Source organism: Mandrillus leucophaeus, unplaced genomic scaffold (assembly GCF_000951045.1).
Source record: "Mandrillus leucophaeus isolate KB7577 unplaced genomic scaffold, Mleu.le_1.0 Scaffold242, whole genome shotgun sequence".
NCBI lineage: Eukaryota > Metazoa > Chordata > Mammalia > Primates > Cercopithecidae > Mandrillus > Mandrillus leucophaeus.
In genome coordinates this window covers 2,119,826-2,136,711 of record NW_012102499.1, presented here as the reverse complement: position 1 = coordinate 2,136,711, position 16,886 = coordinate 2,119,826, and the positions used below count along the sequence as shown (strand labels likewise).

The following is a 16,886-nucleotide window of genomic DNA, read 5'->3' as shown; positions in this document are numbered from 1 at the left end:
TGTTCATTTAAATAGGTTCACCCTCTTAAACAACCTTCAAAACCCCACAGGTGAGAAACATTTTGTGTCAAATTAAGGCTGACTTCAGTTTTCCTACACAGGGAGGATGAGAAGGGATATCAGAAGGAAATCAACTGACTTCAGAAGTACCGCAATTTTGGAATGGAAACCTACAAAACTGACAGAAGAGCAGAATCCCACAACCTACATACACACCTCACCCAGGAGTGACACATCTAAGACTATTACTCACATTGTGATAGAGGCCGTAACACACCAATTAATTAATTATTGCTAAAATTAGTTAAAAGATATGGCACAGTGAAGGGCTGCTGTGCTTACTGGAATCCTATCATGTCATCAGGACTCAAGAAGGCATCCTGGGTGCATCCTTTTCCCTAGAGATGATGCCTTATCTAAATCCCAATCACATCACTGCAAATTGCTATGCAAAGTGCTTCCCTGTGGGCTGGTACTTTTCAGGGGTGTCCCTTCAAGTTCTTCTGGAGCAGAGAATGGCAATAAGGCACCCCAGGAGGTCAGGGGATTGCCATTCAGAAGTTCCCATGGGCTGAAACATCTCTAAATTTCCTTTTCTCTTAATAAATTATATAATTTTATATCTTACATTCAGTATTCAAATAGTTTTATGTTGATAGCCAGTAAAATTCAGTGTACAAATATTCACTTATCACCAACCAATGGTTCTAAGGGACTGGGGACATGGGGACAGAGAGGGGGACAATAAAACTGATGTTCTCATGCATTCTAGTGGAGGAGACAGAAAAAGATAATTTCAGGAAATGATACAAAAAAAAAAGAAAGAAAACACAGGGAGATGTGGCAGGAAGTCAGTCTGCTAGAGGGTAAGGTAGGGCCTCTCTGACTAAGGCTCCCACATCTGAATACCTGCCAGAGGCAGTGTGTCTTACTGCCCACTCATTGGCTGTGGAGCCTGCGCAAGTTGCTAAACTTATCCATGCCTCCATTTTCTTTTTAACTATTGCAAGGATTAAATTAAATAATCCAAGTTAAATAATCCATATAAATTAAATAATCCATGTAAATTAAATAATCCATGTGAAATGCTTAGCAGAAGAGCAATATCTTCCCTTAAGGTAACTTTTTTTAAAAGCTGACTTCCTCCAGCTTTACAGGTGAGGCAACAAATATTGCCTGCCTCACATGTGGATGAAGACACAGAGGTCTCACAATGAGGTACTAACGAGGCAGCCTTCCTGGCATCAAAATGGACTTGACTGCAAGTCTCTTCATTAGATTCACAGCCACAAACCCAAACATAAACATTTTAGGGTTTAGAAATACTTTATCCAGGCTGGGCGTTGTGACTCACACCTGCACTCCCAGCATTTTGGGAGGCTGAGGCGGGCGGATCATGAGGTCAGAAGATCTAGACCATCCTGGTTTACATGGCGAAACCCCGTCTCTACTAAAAAAAATACACAAAAATTAGCCGGGCGTGGTGGCAGGTGCCTGTAGTCCCAGCTACTGGAGAGGCTGAGGCAGGAGAAAGGCGTGAACCCGGGAGGCGGAGCTTGCAATGAACCGAGATCACACTACTGCACTCCAGCCTGGGCGACAGAGTGAGACTCCATCTCAAAAAACAAACAAACAAACAAAAAACCAAAAAGAAATATTTTATCAAGAGCTCAATAAAGGAAATGATCACTAGCCTATTTCATTTCAAACCCGCGACAAGTAGATGCTGAGAAATCAGATAAGGGATTGTTACAGTAATGCAGGTGAGGCATGGTAGTGGTTCAGGTCAACTCTTGACAAATTTCCAGTAAACTGGAATGGAGGGAACACGTCCCAACTCACTCTATGAGACCAGAATTTGCCTGATGCCAAAATCAGACAAAGGCATTAAAAATACAAACCAATATCTCTTCTTCATATGAATGCAAAAATATTAAGTAAAATTTAGCAAACTGAATTCAACAATCTATAGAAAGGATAGTACATCATCACTAATTATGGTCTATCTCAAGTGCAAGTTTGTTTTAATATTCAAAAATCAATCAATGTAATTCGCCACATTAACATTCTAAAAAAGAAAAAACATGATCATAAGACAGAAAAAGTATTTGAGAAAATTCAACATCCATTCCTGATTAAAACAACAGCAACAATAATACTCAGCAAACTAGGAACAGAAGGGATTCTACTCCACTTATAAAGGCATCTATGAATACTACACCACTAACATCACATTCAATGTTCTCATCTCCTTTATTCTTCTAACCAGTGCAATAAGGCAAGAAAAATAAAAGCTTCATCTAAATTCGAAAGACAAATAAAACTTATTACTAATGTATTTCATAATCATCATCCTAGAAAATCTGACAAAATCTACCAACAAAAAGGCACTGTGTACAAACAATGTAAGCAATGCTACAGAATACAAGACAAATACTCAAAACACAAATGTATTTCTATACATTCACAATGAACAATCGGAAATTGAAATTTTAAAAATACTATTTACAGGATCATCAAAATATGACATACTGAGTAAATCTAAGATGTATAAGATCTGTACAGTGAATAACACAAAACATTGCTAAAAGAAGACATAGATAAATCATATTTTCAATATTGTTAAGATGTCAATTCTACCCAAATTGATCTATAGATACAATGAAGTTCAGTCAAACTCCCTGCAGACTTTGAGTTTTTGTTTGCTTTTTTTTAACAAAAGAAATTGAAAGGCTGATTCTATGGAAATTAAAGCAATTAAAATAGCCAAAACAACTTTTCAAAAAAAGCACAAAGTTGAAGAACTAATACTAGTTGATTTCAAGACTTATCATAAACCAATAGGTATCAAGACATACTATAAACCAATAGGTATCAAGACAATGTAATATTAGCATAACAATAGACAAAGTAATCAATGGAACAGAACACCGAACCCAGAAATAAACCTACACACATAGAATAAACTATTTTAGATAAAGTGCAGAAGCAATTCAGTGGAAAATGGTTACTCTTGTTTAATAAAGGTGTGGGAACAATTGGATATCTACATGCAAAAAACAAGTATGAACATTGATCCATATCTTGACACCAAATACAAAATAGATCCTAAATGTAACCTAAAACAATAAAGCTTATAGAACAAAACATAGGGGAAAATCTTTGTGAACTTGGGTTAAAGATTTTTAAAGACCACAAGAAAAGTATGATCCATGAAAAAAATTGGTAAATTACAATTAATCCAAATTAAAACTTTATACTTTAAAAGATACTGTTAGGAGAATGAAAAGACAGGTCACAGTGTGGGTGAAAATATTTATAGATCAGGTATCTGATAAAAGACTTGCATTCAGAATATAAAAGAACTCTCAACACATAGTATTTTTCTTAAAAAAAAAAAACTATATTTTTAATGAGCCAAAGATTTTTAACAAGACACTTCAGCAAAAAAAAAAAAAAATGATACACGTGGCAAATGAATCCAACAAAAGATTCTCCACACAACTATTCATTAGAGAGATGCAAGTTAAAACCACAATGAGATTCCTCTACACACCAATTAGAATGCTGAAAGAATGGGACTCTCATATACTGCTGATTGAAACACAACTGTACAACCACTCTGGAAATCAGGTTGGCGCTGTCTTACAAAAATACACAGTCATCTACACAGATGATCAACCCATTCCATTCCAGGAATTTACTCAAGAGGAATAAAAGTCTATGCCTCTATAAAGACTTGCACATGTATATTCATAGCAGCTTAATTTGCAATAGCCAAAACCTGGAAATAACTCAAAGGTCCTTCAACAGATGAATGGCTAAACACTGTGGTACCCCTACATGATGGAATACTACTCGGCAATGAAAAAGAACAAACTATTGATTACATGGATACGTGGATACGTCTCAAAATAATTATGTTGAGTGGAAGAAGCCAGACAAGAAATAGTATATACTGCATGATTCCATTTCTATACAGTTCTGAAAACTTCAAACTAATCTACAGTGACAGAAAATAGAACAATGATTATCTGGCAAAAAGGGGCAAAGAAAGGAGGAAGAAAGGCTTGTTATGCCTTCAAGGGGCATGAAGAAACTTCTAGGGTGGATAGCTATGCCTACGATCTTGCCTGTGGGAATGGTTTCACGGTGCGTACGTATGTCCAAACTTCACATATACTGTACTTCATATGCAGTTTGTTGCATGCCAATTATACCTTCACAAAGCTGTTACAGTTAAAAAAAAAAAAAAAAAAAAACTGAAGCAAGGCAATATATGCTATATATGCCATAGGAGTCCAGGTCAGGAAAAGGTGAATGCGGCTAGAGGAGCAGGGGAGGGCATCAAGAAGAAAGTGAGGGTTCCTCTGAGCTTTGCAGAATTTGGGAAGGAGGAAAGGATTGAGGAGATAATCATCAAGGCAAAGAAAACAGCTGGAGACAAAGCAGAGTCAGGCACAGCAAGGCCACTGGGCCAGAGCTGGGGGTGAAGAACCCTGGAGAGCTGAGGGGAGCCGTGTGGAATGGAAGGAAATGAGGGAAACTCTTAGACTGGCCTGGGCACGTTATTCCGGAGAAGCTATCTTTAGAAAGGTGTGAGGTGGACACTGGGATGGACAGGCAAACAAGTTTCCTCACAGTGCCAAAGCTGCTCAGCTGGCAGTGAGGTCCTGGACTGGTGTGCTGAGGTGTGGAGACCACGTGTATATGGTGACTTACAGGCCACATGTGTCATTGCTGTGGAATAGAGAAATGATGCCACAGATGCATGGGTTTGCCACCTCCGGACTGAAGCCAAGGAAACTAAAGATGTTGTAATTAACAAAACATGAAGTTCTAAAAGGTGGGGGCCATGGTAATATCCTCATTACCAGCAACAAATTTGGGAGGCATTTATCTAGAAGAAGCAGTAAGATATGACGACAGAATAACACATGTGCTTGATATGTGTTTGATGAATGAATGAGTGCACAGATTAAACACAGCAGATGGAGAGAGAAAAAAGGTAGAAAAATAAATTTACTCTTTCCTTTTTAGCAAAAGGAAAGTGCTAGCAGAAGGGGTGATCCATTGCTCTGAAGCTGGACCATGAATCTTGAACCATTTATCTGGCTGAATATGATGTCCAGCTTCTTATTAAACTTTGTATAAGGAGACAGAGACACCCCAGGGCACATATGCAGTAAAGCCATTTAAGGTGAAGAATCTAAAAGGAATCAAGAATATACAGAGCCACAGGAAAGAGCAGGACAGTAACAACCAGGGTGCAGCCACCACATTGCAGGTACTGTGGCGGGCACTTCATATAGATCATCATGTTTAACTCCTGTGAAGGCAGGTAGGTTGCATTATCCCATTTTAGAGATGGAATAACAAAGGCTCAGAGGTTGGGTTATTTTCCCAATGTCACCTGGATACAATCAGGGCCAGGATGCAAACTGAGGTCTCCCAGATGCCAACGTTCAGGCCACTTGCACATTATTTTGCTGCCATTCAGTGTTAACAGGGTGAATGAATAAATAAAAGTGACATTTTTAACCTAGCATTGTCTATTTTCTGTTTTCAATAAACATTAATCACCCAAAAATATAAGAAAAAAATTCTTTCTTCAATGGAAATCACTGAAGGTAACATATCACTTTTAACTTTAAATGGTTCCTGTAATGCTGAATAAAGGCATACAGTCAGCCCTTCATATTCACGGGTTCTGCATCTGCAAATTCAACCACTAAAGATTGAAAATATTTTAAGCAGTAAAAGTGATGCAGATAAAAATACGGTATAACAGCTCTTTACAAAGCATTTACATTGTGTTAAATACTAGGTATTATAAGTAATCCAGAGATTATTTAAAGTATACTGGAAGATATGCGTAGGTTGTAAGTAAATATACATTATTTGTAAAAAACTTGAGCATGCAGATTTTGGTATGCAGGGTTGCGGGGGAGTCCTGGAACTAATCTCTTCGGGTACCAAGTGATGGCTGTATTCCATTATAAAACACCAAAGTTTGAAGACAGAATTTTAATTTCACTCTAATCTAGATTTAAAGTGGGCAGCGGGTGTGGGCAGTGACACAGGTATGGAGAGTCAAGTCACCTTCTCTATGAAGGCTGCCTCTGCCTTCTCCCAAGGCTTTGTCTCTGATGTTACCCCTTCAAAGAGGCCTCTAACCCCCAACCTAAGCCGCCTCCTCTTCCAGTCACTATCGCACATGTTATTTCTTTATCGTACTCGTCACTATCCGAACTTACTTGCTTTACTTTTTTATTTGATTATTATTTCTATTTCTTCTTACCCCATCCCCAAAAAACACCACCAGTAAAAATTCCTTTGCTGGGAGGATCTGCGGGAAGCTGGACTTGCTGTACCCATGCATGATACCCAGAAGAGTGTCTAGGCCCTCTCCACAGAAAGCACCTCATAAAGATCTGCTGAATGAATGGCCAACCCAGAAACTCACGTCTTTCCGTGTCTTATGTTCTGCAGCCTGAATCCTCTGATCCATTTCCTCTTCCAACTCACTCAGCTGCATAGCTGCCTTGTCCTGGGCTCTGAAATTCAAAAGGATGCACACCTTTTCATTACACTCTTGAACTTGAAACATGAAGAGAAACTTCAGACTTATCTATGTGAAGCCCTATATATTACAGATGAAGAGAAACACACCATTCAAAATGATATTCCCTATTCCATCTATATAACAAAATGAGATTGGCAATTTGACCATTTTGGTGTAAAATCATTTTAAAACTAGATACGGTCATGCATTCCTTAAATACTAGCTTACATTCTGAGAAATGTGTCTTTTGGAGATTTTTGTCATTGTGCAAGCATCATAGAGTATTCACACCAACCTAGCTGGTACAGCCTACTTCACACCTAGGCTATATCGTATAGCATATTGCTCCTAGGCTGCAAACCTGAACAGCATGGGACTGCACTGAATACTGCAAGTAACTGGAACACAATGGCCAGTATTTGTGTACCTAAACACAGAATAGATACAGTAAAAATATAGGATTATATTCTTATGGGACCACCGTCATTTATGTGATCAAAACATCGTGATGTGGTACCTGACTATATCAAATAAATGAATACATTGGATAAAATGATATTAACCTAGATTGTGGCAAAGAATAAAGATATCAAAAGTGCTGGGAGGCTCTCAATAAATTCTGAATCTTTTTTTTTTTTTTTCCTGTCATGACTGAGTTACAATCCTGGATTAAAAAAAGAACTCCGTGGCAAAGTGATGGTTAGATATAATTTTGAAATTTCACTATAAAAAACTCACAATGTTAAATGTTAAAGTGAGAAGGGAAAAAAAGATCTCAATCATTATTTCTTATTTGTCCCCTAAAGTTCTAGAATGTATGTAAGGTTACCTTTTAGAAAAATTTTGTTTCTGTTACGAGTGCGATTATAAATCACATCTCTATGGAGGCAAAGCACATTGATCTGCATCTAAACCATGAGCTTTAGAGGTGATTCATTTGGACAAATGACATGCTATTAATAAATGACAGGGCTTAAATAGAAGATTTTTGTCTTCTAGTTTGATGGGTCTCTGCTATAGCAACTTACCTGCTTTTGACTTATTTACTCCCTCACAACACAATTTATTCATGCATTGGTTCAACTTCCACATAAAACTCCAAGGAAATATTATGGGAGGAAAAAGACCCCAAAGTAAAGTTTTCAGTAACATTATTATTTTCTGTTTCTATTTACTTTTTCCTCAGCTTATAGCCTGTCTAAAGTTATGTTAACCAAATTTGGGAAATCAGTTCATTTCTGCTTATAAATACCTGCTATTTGAAGTCCAGAAATTATGTATCTCCACAGCAATGCCTGGTAGTTTTTTTGGTCAACTCTGGGACTGTAAATGGCTAAGGCACATATCCTTTCTCCCTTTGCTATGATCATTTCCCACCTACTTCTTCTAGCTATCCCATCCCACACATCTGGGACTGCTCCGTAATGGACTCTCTCTGCCCTTTTCACTTCTGAGCAACGTTTTTCTTCTTTTGCAAATCAGGGTGATGCATAATGACAGAGCACTTGCCCCAGCAATTTCTAATTTCTAGTGAAATGTCTGCCCACTGTGACCTTAGTCCAGGGCTCCCACCAGGACACTGGGAACCCATTCTTCAGATGCAGTGCAGAGCAAAATGGCCAAAACCCTCCCCCAATCCAAAATAGAGGTGAGGATGGATGGCTAAGAATGTAAGGAATGGTTTACAAGTAGCCATTTAAATACTTCCTGACGTCTTTGATAGCTAAGAAAGGAGCCTTTAGGAGACTTAGGCTCGGCATAGAGCCTGGCTCTGGATGGCCTGGGCAGCACAGAAGGGAGTGGATGGGGACACCAATACAGCTCTAATTAATGTGATGTACTCACTCCACCGTGAAAAAGCAGCCTAGCTGGTAATGAGAACATCAAGCACGCCAGTCTGTTTTTTCCCCTCATAGGTGTACATGGTATTATATTCAGACGGGCGCATGTGTATGTGTGTGTACCCACATATCTTTGTGTGGGTCTGTATATGTGTACCTATGTGTATACCTGTGAGTTTGTCTGCTTTAATACTTATTGGGTGCTCTGAAGAATCAATGTGTGTGTCTGCCTGTCACATGTCAAAAGAGGCCAACTCTGGGACTCTGATCCACACTCCAGCATGCCCTACAGAATTTGGAGTTCTGAGGACCACGCTTTATCCTACCGGAAGCCCCTAGAAGGCTAATTTGAGAGAAAAACGGTCAGTCAGGTACTAAAAATGTTCATAAGAAGTCCCTTGTGAATAGATTAACTTTTGCTTGATTCTAGGACTATAAGAAAGGTCCTATTTTGTATCAAGAATTTAAAATATTTTCTTTCCTACATTATAATGTCCTTTAGTTACTCTGAAGGTTCAACTAGATAGTTTCAGCATTATGTGGATGGGAGGGATAAAGAGACAGCAGAACTGAAGACAAGTCACCCGCCCCTATGCAGACAGGGCAGCCTCCTATTAAAAGGGCTGCGTTTATAACCTACAGGCAGAAACCAGCAGGGTGCACAGCATCTTGGGAGCTGCTGGTGGAGCACATGGCAGCAAGGAGCATCTGTGGGGCACAACACACCAGAACTGTGACAAGCACAATGCCCTCTTTTTCCCAATATATGCTAAAGGAATGCAGTTTTTCCAGGGGGCAAAGAGGCTGATGTTTGGACTGCAACACATATAAATTCTTTTTTTGCATGATATAGCTGTTAACACCAATCAGATATCCTACGTAAGCTAGCTATGGCTTATATGAACTGTATTAGAGTAAGAGTTTAATAGTTCTTTGGCTTTCAGTTCAGAGGGGGAGGGCCAAGTGAGGAGGGCTAGAGAGTAGAGAGAGCCAAAGCAGTACTGCTGAGCACCCATGTGGTGGGCAGTGTGAGGGGCTCACCCATGACATCATCCACTAAGTCTTAACACCCAGAGGACGTGAAGATATTCATCCTCATTTTACAGATGCAGGAATTGAACTCAGGGAGATTAAGTAACCTGCTCGCAAAGTCTCATACATGTAGGTAACAAGGCCAGGCTTCAAATAGTGTTCCACCTACTTCTCTAGATAAAGTTTCTCCTGTGTGTTTTAAGCAGCAAGATGTAAGATACATCTCTTAATTGTTCTGTATCAAGTCATTGATCCTGAAGAGTTTATATAATAGGATCATGATGACCTACTGATTGATTGGTAGCTGACCTACTTCTCCAGTGTTGGCTTAATTTTGAAAGCTCTAGACTCCTGAAGCTCAGTAAGTCCACCACTATCATAGTGTGACAATGCACTTCAGTCCATTTGCCGCCCAGGTCAGAGAGCAAGTTAAAGCACCCACAGGCCACTTATAAAGGAAGGACTTCAATACCTCTTCACCGCAATGGCCAAATTTTCCATTTCTGTGCTTTGAAGTCTGATCTCACGGATGAAGTTCTTTATAACATGTTCATATGGTTGAATTAATCTTGGTTCCACAAGGTTGATGTTTTGGTACAAGGTACTAACTTGCTCTTCTCTGCCAAATAAAGAAAAATTAAACAAATTATAAAATGTTAAAGGCAACTCTGCAGGGGACTTTTAAGAAAGAGAAACATAAATGAAGAACTAAGGAAAGAAAAACCAGCAATCATACAATGATCGGAAGGAAGGGAAGACAGCAGTCAGGAGACATGGTTGGATTTTTTCCACAACAGGAGATGGGGACCTGTGAGGACAGTGAAAATGTACAGCAAGTGACTAATAAGGAAGGATTTTGTTGTTGTTCCTGCTGTGTTTTTTTTCCTAAATTTTAATAGAAAGATAAATCAATTTATAGAACAATTAGGTAACATTAAATCAGTTACTTAATTCCATGTTTCACCCACCCCTAATAAGACATGTTTCAGCCTTCATGGTCGTAACAATGGCTGTATTAGTTCATTTTCACACTGCTATAAAGAAATACCAAAGACTGGGTAATTTATACATAAAAGAGGTTTTAACTGACCCACAGTTCCACATGACTGGGAGGCCTCAGGAAACTTACAATCATGGCGGAAGGGGAAGCAAGGATCTTCTTCACATGGTGACAGGAGAGAGAAGAGTGAGGAGTGAAGGAGGAAGAGCTCCTCCTTAAACCATCAGATCTCCTGAGAACTCTTTCACTATCGTGAGAACAGCATGGGGGAAATCGCCCACATGATCCAAGCACCTCCCAACAGCTCTGTCCCTAGATGCATGGGGATTAAGGGGATTACCATTCAAGATGAGATGTGAGTGTGGACACAGTCAAACCACAGCAATGAATATAACTATTATGTTATGGTCAGCTAAAAATTACTTCATATAAATTCACATTTTTATATATATTTGCATTGATGTCAGTCACAATTCTCCTGATACCAAATGTGTGAATTTTTTCCTCATACCAACCAATTCTCCAACATTTCAGATACCAACTGAGCATCCAACAATCCAATTTCATTCTGACACCAACCAGAGTTAGCACAGACCCCAAAGGTTATGGGATCAGTGCCACAAGACTGCTCCCCACTTAGATGCCAATCACAAGTTCCAGGTTGCCACCTACACTTCTGACCAATCACCTATAAATCAGGGGTTTCTGTGACCCCTCTCTTTAGGTTCCATACTTTGCTTAAATGGCTCACAGAACTCAGGAAAACACTTGACTTAGGTTTACCAGTTTATCATAAAGAATATAACTTAGGATGGCCAAATGGAAGAGATGCTTTGTGCAAGGTATGGGAGCAGAGTGTGGGTGCATAGAACTTCCATGCCTCCTCTGGGAACAGCACCCTCCCAGCACCTCGGTATGTTCACCAACCCAGCAACGATCCAAACACTATTGTTTTAGGGGCTTTATGGTGATTCTACTGCACAGATGTGAGAGATTACATCACTGGCCACTGGTGATTACCTCAATTTTCAGCTTCTCTCTCCTCCCTAGAGGTCAGGGATGGGGCTGAAAGTTCCAACCTTCTAATCATGTCAGTCTTTCTTAGTCTTAATTATGTCCAATCCCCTCTTGAAGGTCTAGGGGCCCCCAGCTACCAGCCTTCTCGCTACCATACAAAAGACACTCATCACTCTGGAGATTCCAAGGGTTTTAGGAGCTGTATTCCAGGAAGCTGGGACAAAGCCCAACTACGTATTTCTTATTGTATCACACTCTTTATTTGTGACAGTCCTCATAGTTACTATTTAAAACCTTTTAATAAAAGACAAACATTTTTAGAGGTATTTCAAAAGAAAAATTAACCAGATTCTGTAGCTGATCTGATGGAGGATAAAGGAGCTCGTTGGTGAGGTTGGTGGTGTCCTTGACTCACAGTTTAAGAGCTCATTCACTAAGAGTGATCTAGCATGATCTATGAATAATATACCCTTTGTGTCTAGTTAATGAAGCCTGTGTAACTCATCTGCTATGGATGGCTGCTATAGCCATGTGTAGACTTAATAAGCACACTATTCCCCAGCATATCCAAGCTTCTCCGGATTGATGGGCTGCATACTGGCCTCCTTGACAACTTATATCAGAGACTCTGCAATCTGGCCGCCGCCTTCTGATCCTAGCGGATCCCTGCTTGCTAGTATTTAACACAGTTGTGACTGGGTTGTGACAGTAGCAGCACTTTTTTAAAGCAAAGAACATTTATACCAGTTGAAACAAGAAATACCAAAAATTTAGAGAAGAGTCAATTCTTTAGGCATGAGATGATAACTTACCATAATACCAGCCTCAAATAATTCCATTGATTCTCATTAAGCCTAGAAATGTTGGGGATAGCTAATAATTGCAGGAAAGTCAACCACTTTGACACACTGCCTGATTTAAAAATCGCCTCCAATGTGTGGATAATTCTTATGTCTGGTGATCTGGTTCTGTGATTTTACAGTTACTCCCCTGACAATGCACAACGACTTCTGTCTCCTGTCCCTGACATGGAGAGATTACTCTTCTCCAGGTCCTTGTCTAGTTTTTGGGCAGGCCACTCCAGGGACCAGGAAATCTGAGAGCATTTCACAGCCATCTATGGTGTGACACCACAGTGACACCAAAGCAACAGCCACAGAAGACCATTCAGAAATCCTGAGCACAAAATTCATACCCATCCACCTGATCAACATTCCTTGGGCTTTTGCCCTATTATTCTGTGGAAGGCAGCATTTTAAGATGCTATGAGGGCGCAAGAAAGACGACAATAATCCCAGGCCTCAGTAATTGAAAAGCCATGCACAGAGCCATCTCACAACTGGAAAAGAAGACACAGACAGATAGAATACACTTTATAATTGTAATAAAAATAGTTATATGTAGCGAGTAGTCACCATCTTCCTGGTAATGTGTGAGGAAACGTGTATGCATCCTCTCTTCAAATGCTCACAACAACATCAGGAAGCACCTTTCTTATCCCAGTATTTCAGAATGTGACTATATTTGGAAATGGGTCTTTAAAGAGGTAATTAAGTTAAAATGTGGTCATTAGAGTAGCTCCAAATCCAATCTTACTGGTCACCTTATAAAAAGAGATTTGAACCCAGACACACACACACACAGAAGATCATGTAAAGACACAGGAAATGACAGCCATCTGCAAGTCAAGGAGACAGGCCCCAGAAGAAACCAACCCTGTTGATACCATCTCAGACTTCTAGCCTCCAGAACTGTGAGAAAATAAACTTCTGTTATTTAAGCCACCCAGTTTGTGATGCTTCTTACCACAAATACCTAGGCAGCCCTAGCAAACACATACTGTATAGGGCCCATGGTAACACGGTGGTTAAGTGGCAGAATAAGGATTCAAACTCAGTTTCACGCTGTGGGCCACCTGATCAACCATAAAATCATATTGCTTCCCTATGTGTTAAATAGCTAAACTCTGGCAGAAGAAATGGGATTCGAAATCAATCCATAGATCTAGGAAACACTGAAAAACATAAGGTACACATTAACTCTGAAGCTTAGTTAAGCACGGCCCCAAGGTGTGTCCATGTGGCTGTAAACTCTCCCAGGCTTGCTCTTTCTTTTTCTTTTCTTTTTTTTTGAGACAGAGTCTCACTCTGTCACCCAGGCTGGAGTACAGTGGTACGATCTCGGCTCACTGCAACCTCCGCTTCCCAGGTTCAAGCAATTCTCCTACCTCAGCCTCCCAAATAGCTGGGATTACAGGTGCCCACCACCATGCCCAGCTAAATATTTTTTTTTTTTTTTTTTTTTTTGTATTTTTAGTAGAGACAGCGTTTCACCATGTCTCTGAGACCATGCTGGTCTCAAACTCCTGACCTCAGGTGATCCACCCGCCTCGCCCTCCCAAAGTGCTGGGATTACAGGCCTGTGCCATCACACCTGGCCCCAGGCTTACTCTTATAAACAAACTGCTTGATCTGTACAGAGGCCAATATGATTCAAAAGAACTGCTCAAGGAAAATATTATTAATAAACCTGCAGTAGTAAGTCTCCTCATTTGGTGGTATAAGACACAGAAAACTGCCATTATCTTTCCCATCAGAACCGAGTACAAATTCTGGTTGCAACAGTAAGACATATTTATTAGGGGGCAATAAAAGAAAAATCTCTACTCGTAGATTGTCCGACGTAATTTCAATGGATCATTAACTTCTTTGCACCTTTGTCAATAACTGACTACCAGGAAGGTGCAAAGCATAAAAACCTGCTCTTTAATAGAATCCTGCCTGTCAGGGGGACATTAAGATACCGTCATCTAGGCCGGGTGCGGTGGCTCATGCTTGTAATCCTAGCACTTTGGTGGGTAGATCGCCTGAGGTCAGGAGTTCAAGACCAGCCTGACCAATATGGTAAAACCTTATCTCTACTAAAAATACAAAAATTAGTCAGGCGTGGTGGTGAGCGCCTGTAATCCCAGTTTCTCGGGAGGCTGAGACAGGAGAATCGCTTGAACCCGGGAGGCAGAGGTTGCAGTGAGCCAAGATCGTGTTACTGCATTCCAGCCTGGGTGACAGAGTGGGACTCCATCACACACACACACACAAAGATACCATCACCTCGAATCCTTGTTTGCTGGCTATCTGTACATCATCAAAATGTTCAGAAGTAGACATCTGAGTAGATTCCCTCACTTTCTGCAAATTTCTAAAATGAGAAAGAAACATAATGATTTGTAAATTCTTGGGTCATTTATTGGTCCCGGAATTCATTACAGAGAATTTCAAAAATAGTTTACAGTGAAGTATACAAATAGAATAATTATAGGAAATATCTGCCACTAACAGAAAATACGTCACATGGTTACCTGTTGTGCCAGGACTCTACCACGGAAACTCAACTATCTTGCTTTGCATTACGGGGCACACAGGGAGATCTGATTTCCAAGAACCCTTGGCCAATAGTTGGAGTCATGTGACTAGTTCTAGAAAATGGAGTAGGTACAGAAATGGTCTGTGTTTGCCGCCTCCAGGCTTGACCTCTAAAATCGCTTACAAAATCTTCAGCACATTTTCCTTCATTCTTTCTTTTTTCTTTCTTTCTCACTTTCTTTCTCAATTTCTCTCTCTTCCTTTTCCACCTTCTCCTTCTTTCTCCCTTTCCCACCTTTCTCTCTCTTTCACTCTCTCCCACTTTCTCCCTCATCCTCATCACTGATGTGAAAAATTCCAATATGGCTAAGCCTCGTGATAGAACGTGCTTGGATCCCTGAATCACCACATGGTAGAAGACTGCTCAGGAGAGCTACCTGATCACCTCCATCTGTCAGATACATAAGAAAAAAATGTTTGCATTGCATGAAGCCAGTAAGACTTGTTCTTTGTTACAAAGCCAGTTCTTTGTTACAGTCAGCTTAAGCTTAGAAAGTTGGCATTATGGTTTCCTCTCTGGGTATTTTATCTTCTTCTTCCATATTAACATACTTCCTTACCTCCTTACTTGATAGCTTCACACCATAAGTATGCAATAAAACTTTTATGATCAAGTAAGTCTTAACAATCACTACCCACTCTTTTTAGAAGGGAACAAAAGGTTATTCTGAAGCATTCATATACCAAAGCAGACATTTATCGATCACCTTATATATGTAGTCGAGGTGCCGATTTAAGCCTTTACATATATTATTCATTTAATTCTCATGATAACTCTATGAAGATGTTATCACTAGTATCCTATTTACTGAGGAGGAGACTTAGTCAAGTATGTCCCTTCAGCAGAGGTAGGATTCCCACTCAATCCATCTGGCTCCAGAGTTGAGCTCTCCAGGGAAGAACTAGCTCTTCACACCAAAAGTAAGTGCTGAGCCAGTTTTCAGGGGTCTTAAGTACATACCTCCATTTAGGAATATGTAATATAACAAGATTTTTAAAAAATTACTTTGGAAGAGGACATGTTTTATTGCTACAAGAATTACCCACATTACAAGAGGACTCCTTCAAAGAACGAAAGCATGAATAAGATAAAAATGAGATAACCTTATACAATTTAGTTTCCTTAAAGCTATTTGGGGGAAGGACTATTACATGCAGCGGGCACAGTCCCACCTTCCATCCCTGACCCCATCTGCCTGTGTGCTTCGCTTGGTCTATACCATGGAAATGATGCACCTTCTGGGTTACGGCAAGAGACTGGAACATAATGCTCTTGGCAATTCTCACACCTCATAGAAAAAGGAAAAACAAAAGAAACAAAAAATACTTCATCCTAGCAAAAGATAATACCTGGTCCCTCTACGTAAGATTTATATGCCGTGCCTCACCTGGGCAGCTAAATGCCTGTGGATTTCCCAACTCAATAAACTTGGCACCATTACTTGGTGCCAAGATAATCTTTTGTTCCTCCCCAAGGGCGTAGTAGTTACTGGCCTCTTCCGGTGTCCTAGCTTCCGACGTCAAAAGTTAAACAAGCAGAAACGATACAATGGCCAGACACACAGCTCTGTTTTCTTCTGGGCCTGACCCAGTTGGCACAAGTGAGTGCTGAGAAGGGTGACGAGCAGTGACAAGGCTTGAAAGCATTTTGAATTCATGAGGGACCCAGGGGCTCATCTAAAGCAATTACACCTGCACTCTCAAATACCACGCAGATCTGTTTACAGGTGTACTTGGCAAACACCAGGTAAAGAAAGAGCAAGGATCAAGTCGTAAGCCTTAGCCAGTCAAGAAAAAAGCAGTCTCTACTTCTGTGCTGAGAGAGCAGCCAACACTAATACATCTAATCTGTGTCTGAAGATATCAAGTGAAATGCAATGAGAGAAAAATGTACCTTGAATTATCAACGTTTTAGATGTTATTTATCTTCTTGTTCAATAAATTATATGATGATTTGTATGAATGACAGTAGCAACGGCTAATTACTGATGAAAACTTCACAACTTAAA

At 40.0% G+C, this 16,886-nt stretch overlaps 1 protein-coding gene across 1 annotated transcript in view; it reads right to left on the bottom strand.

Annotated features, from left to right (window-relative positions):
- The window catches only part of RASEF (RAS and EF-hand domain containing), a 77,252-nt gene that overhangs the window by 36,348 nt on the left and 24,018 nt on the right, over positions 1–16,886 (bottom strand). Inside the window, exons 2-3 of the mRNA XM_011982772.1 lie at positions 9,911–10,057; positions 6,467–6,557 (exon numbers count right to left, since the gene is read on the bottom strand). Coding sequence (XP_011838162.1) covers positions 6,467–6,557; positions 9,911–10,057 — 238 coding nt within the window. The remainder of the gene's footprint in view (positions 1–6,466; positions 6,558–9,910; positions 10,058–16,886) is intronic.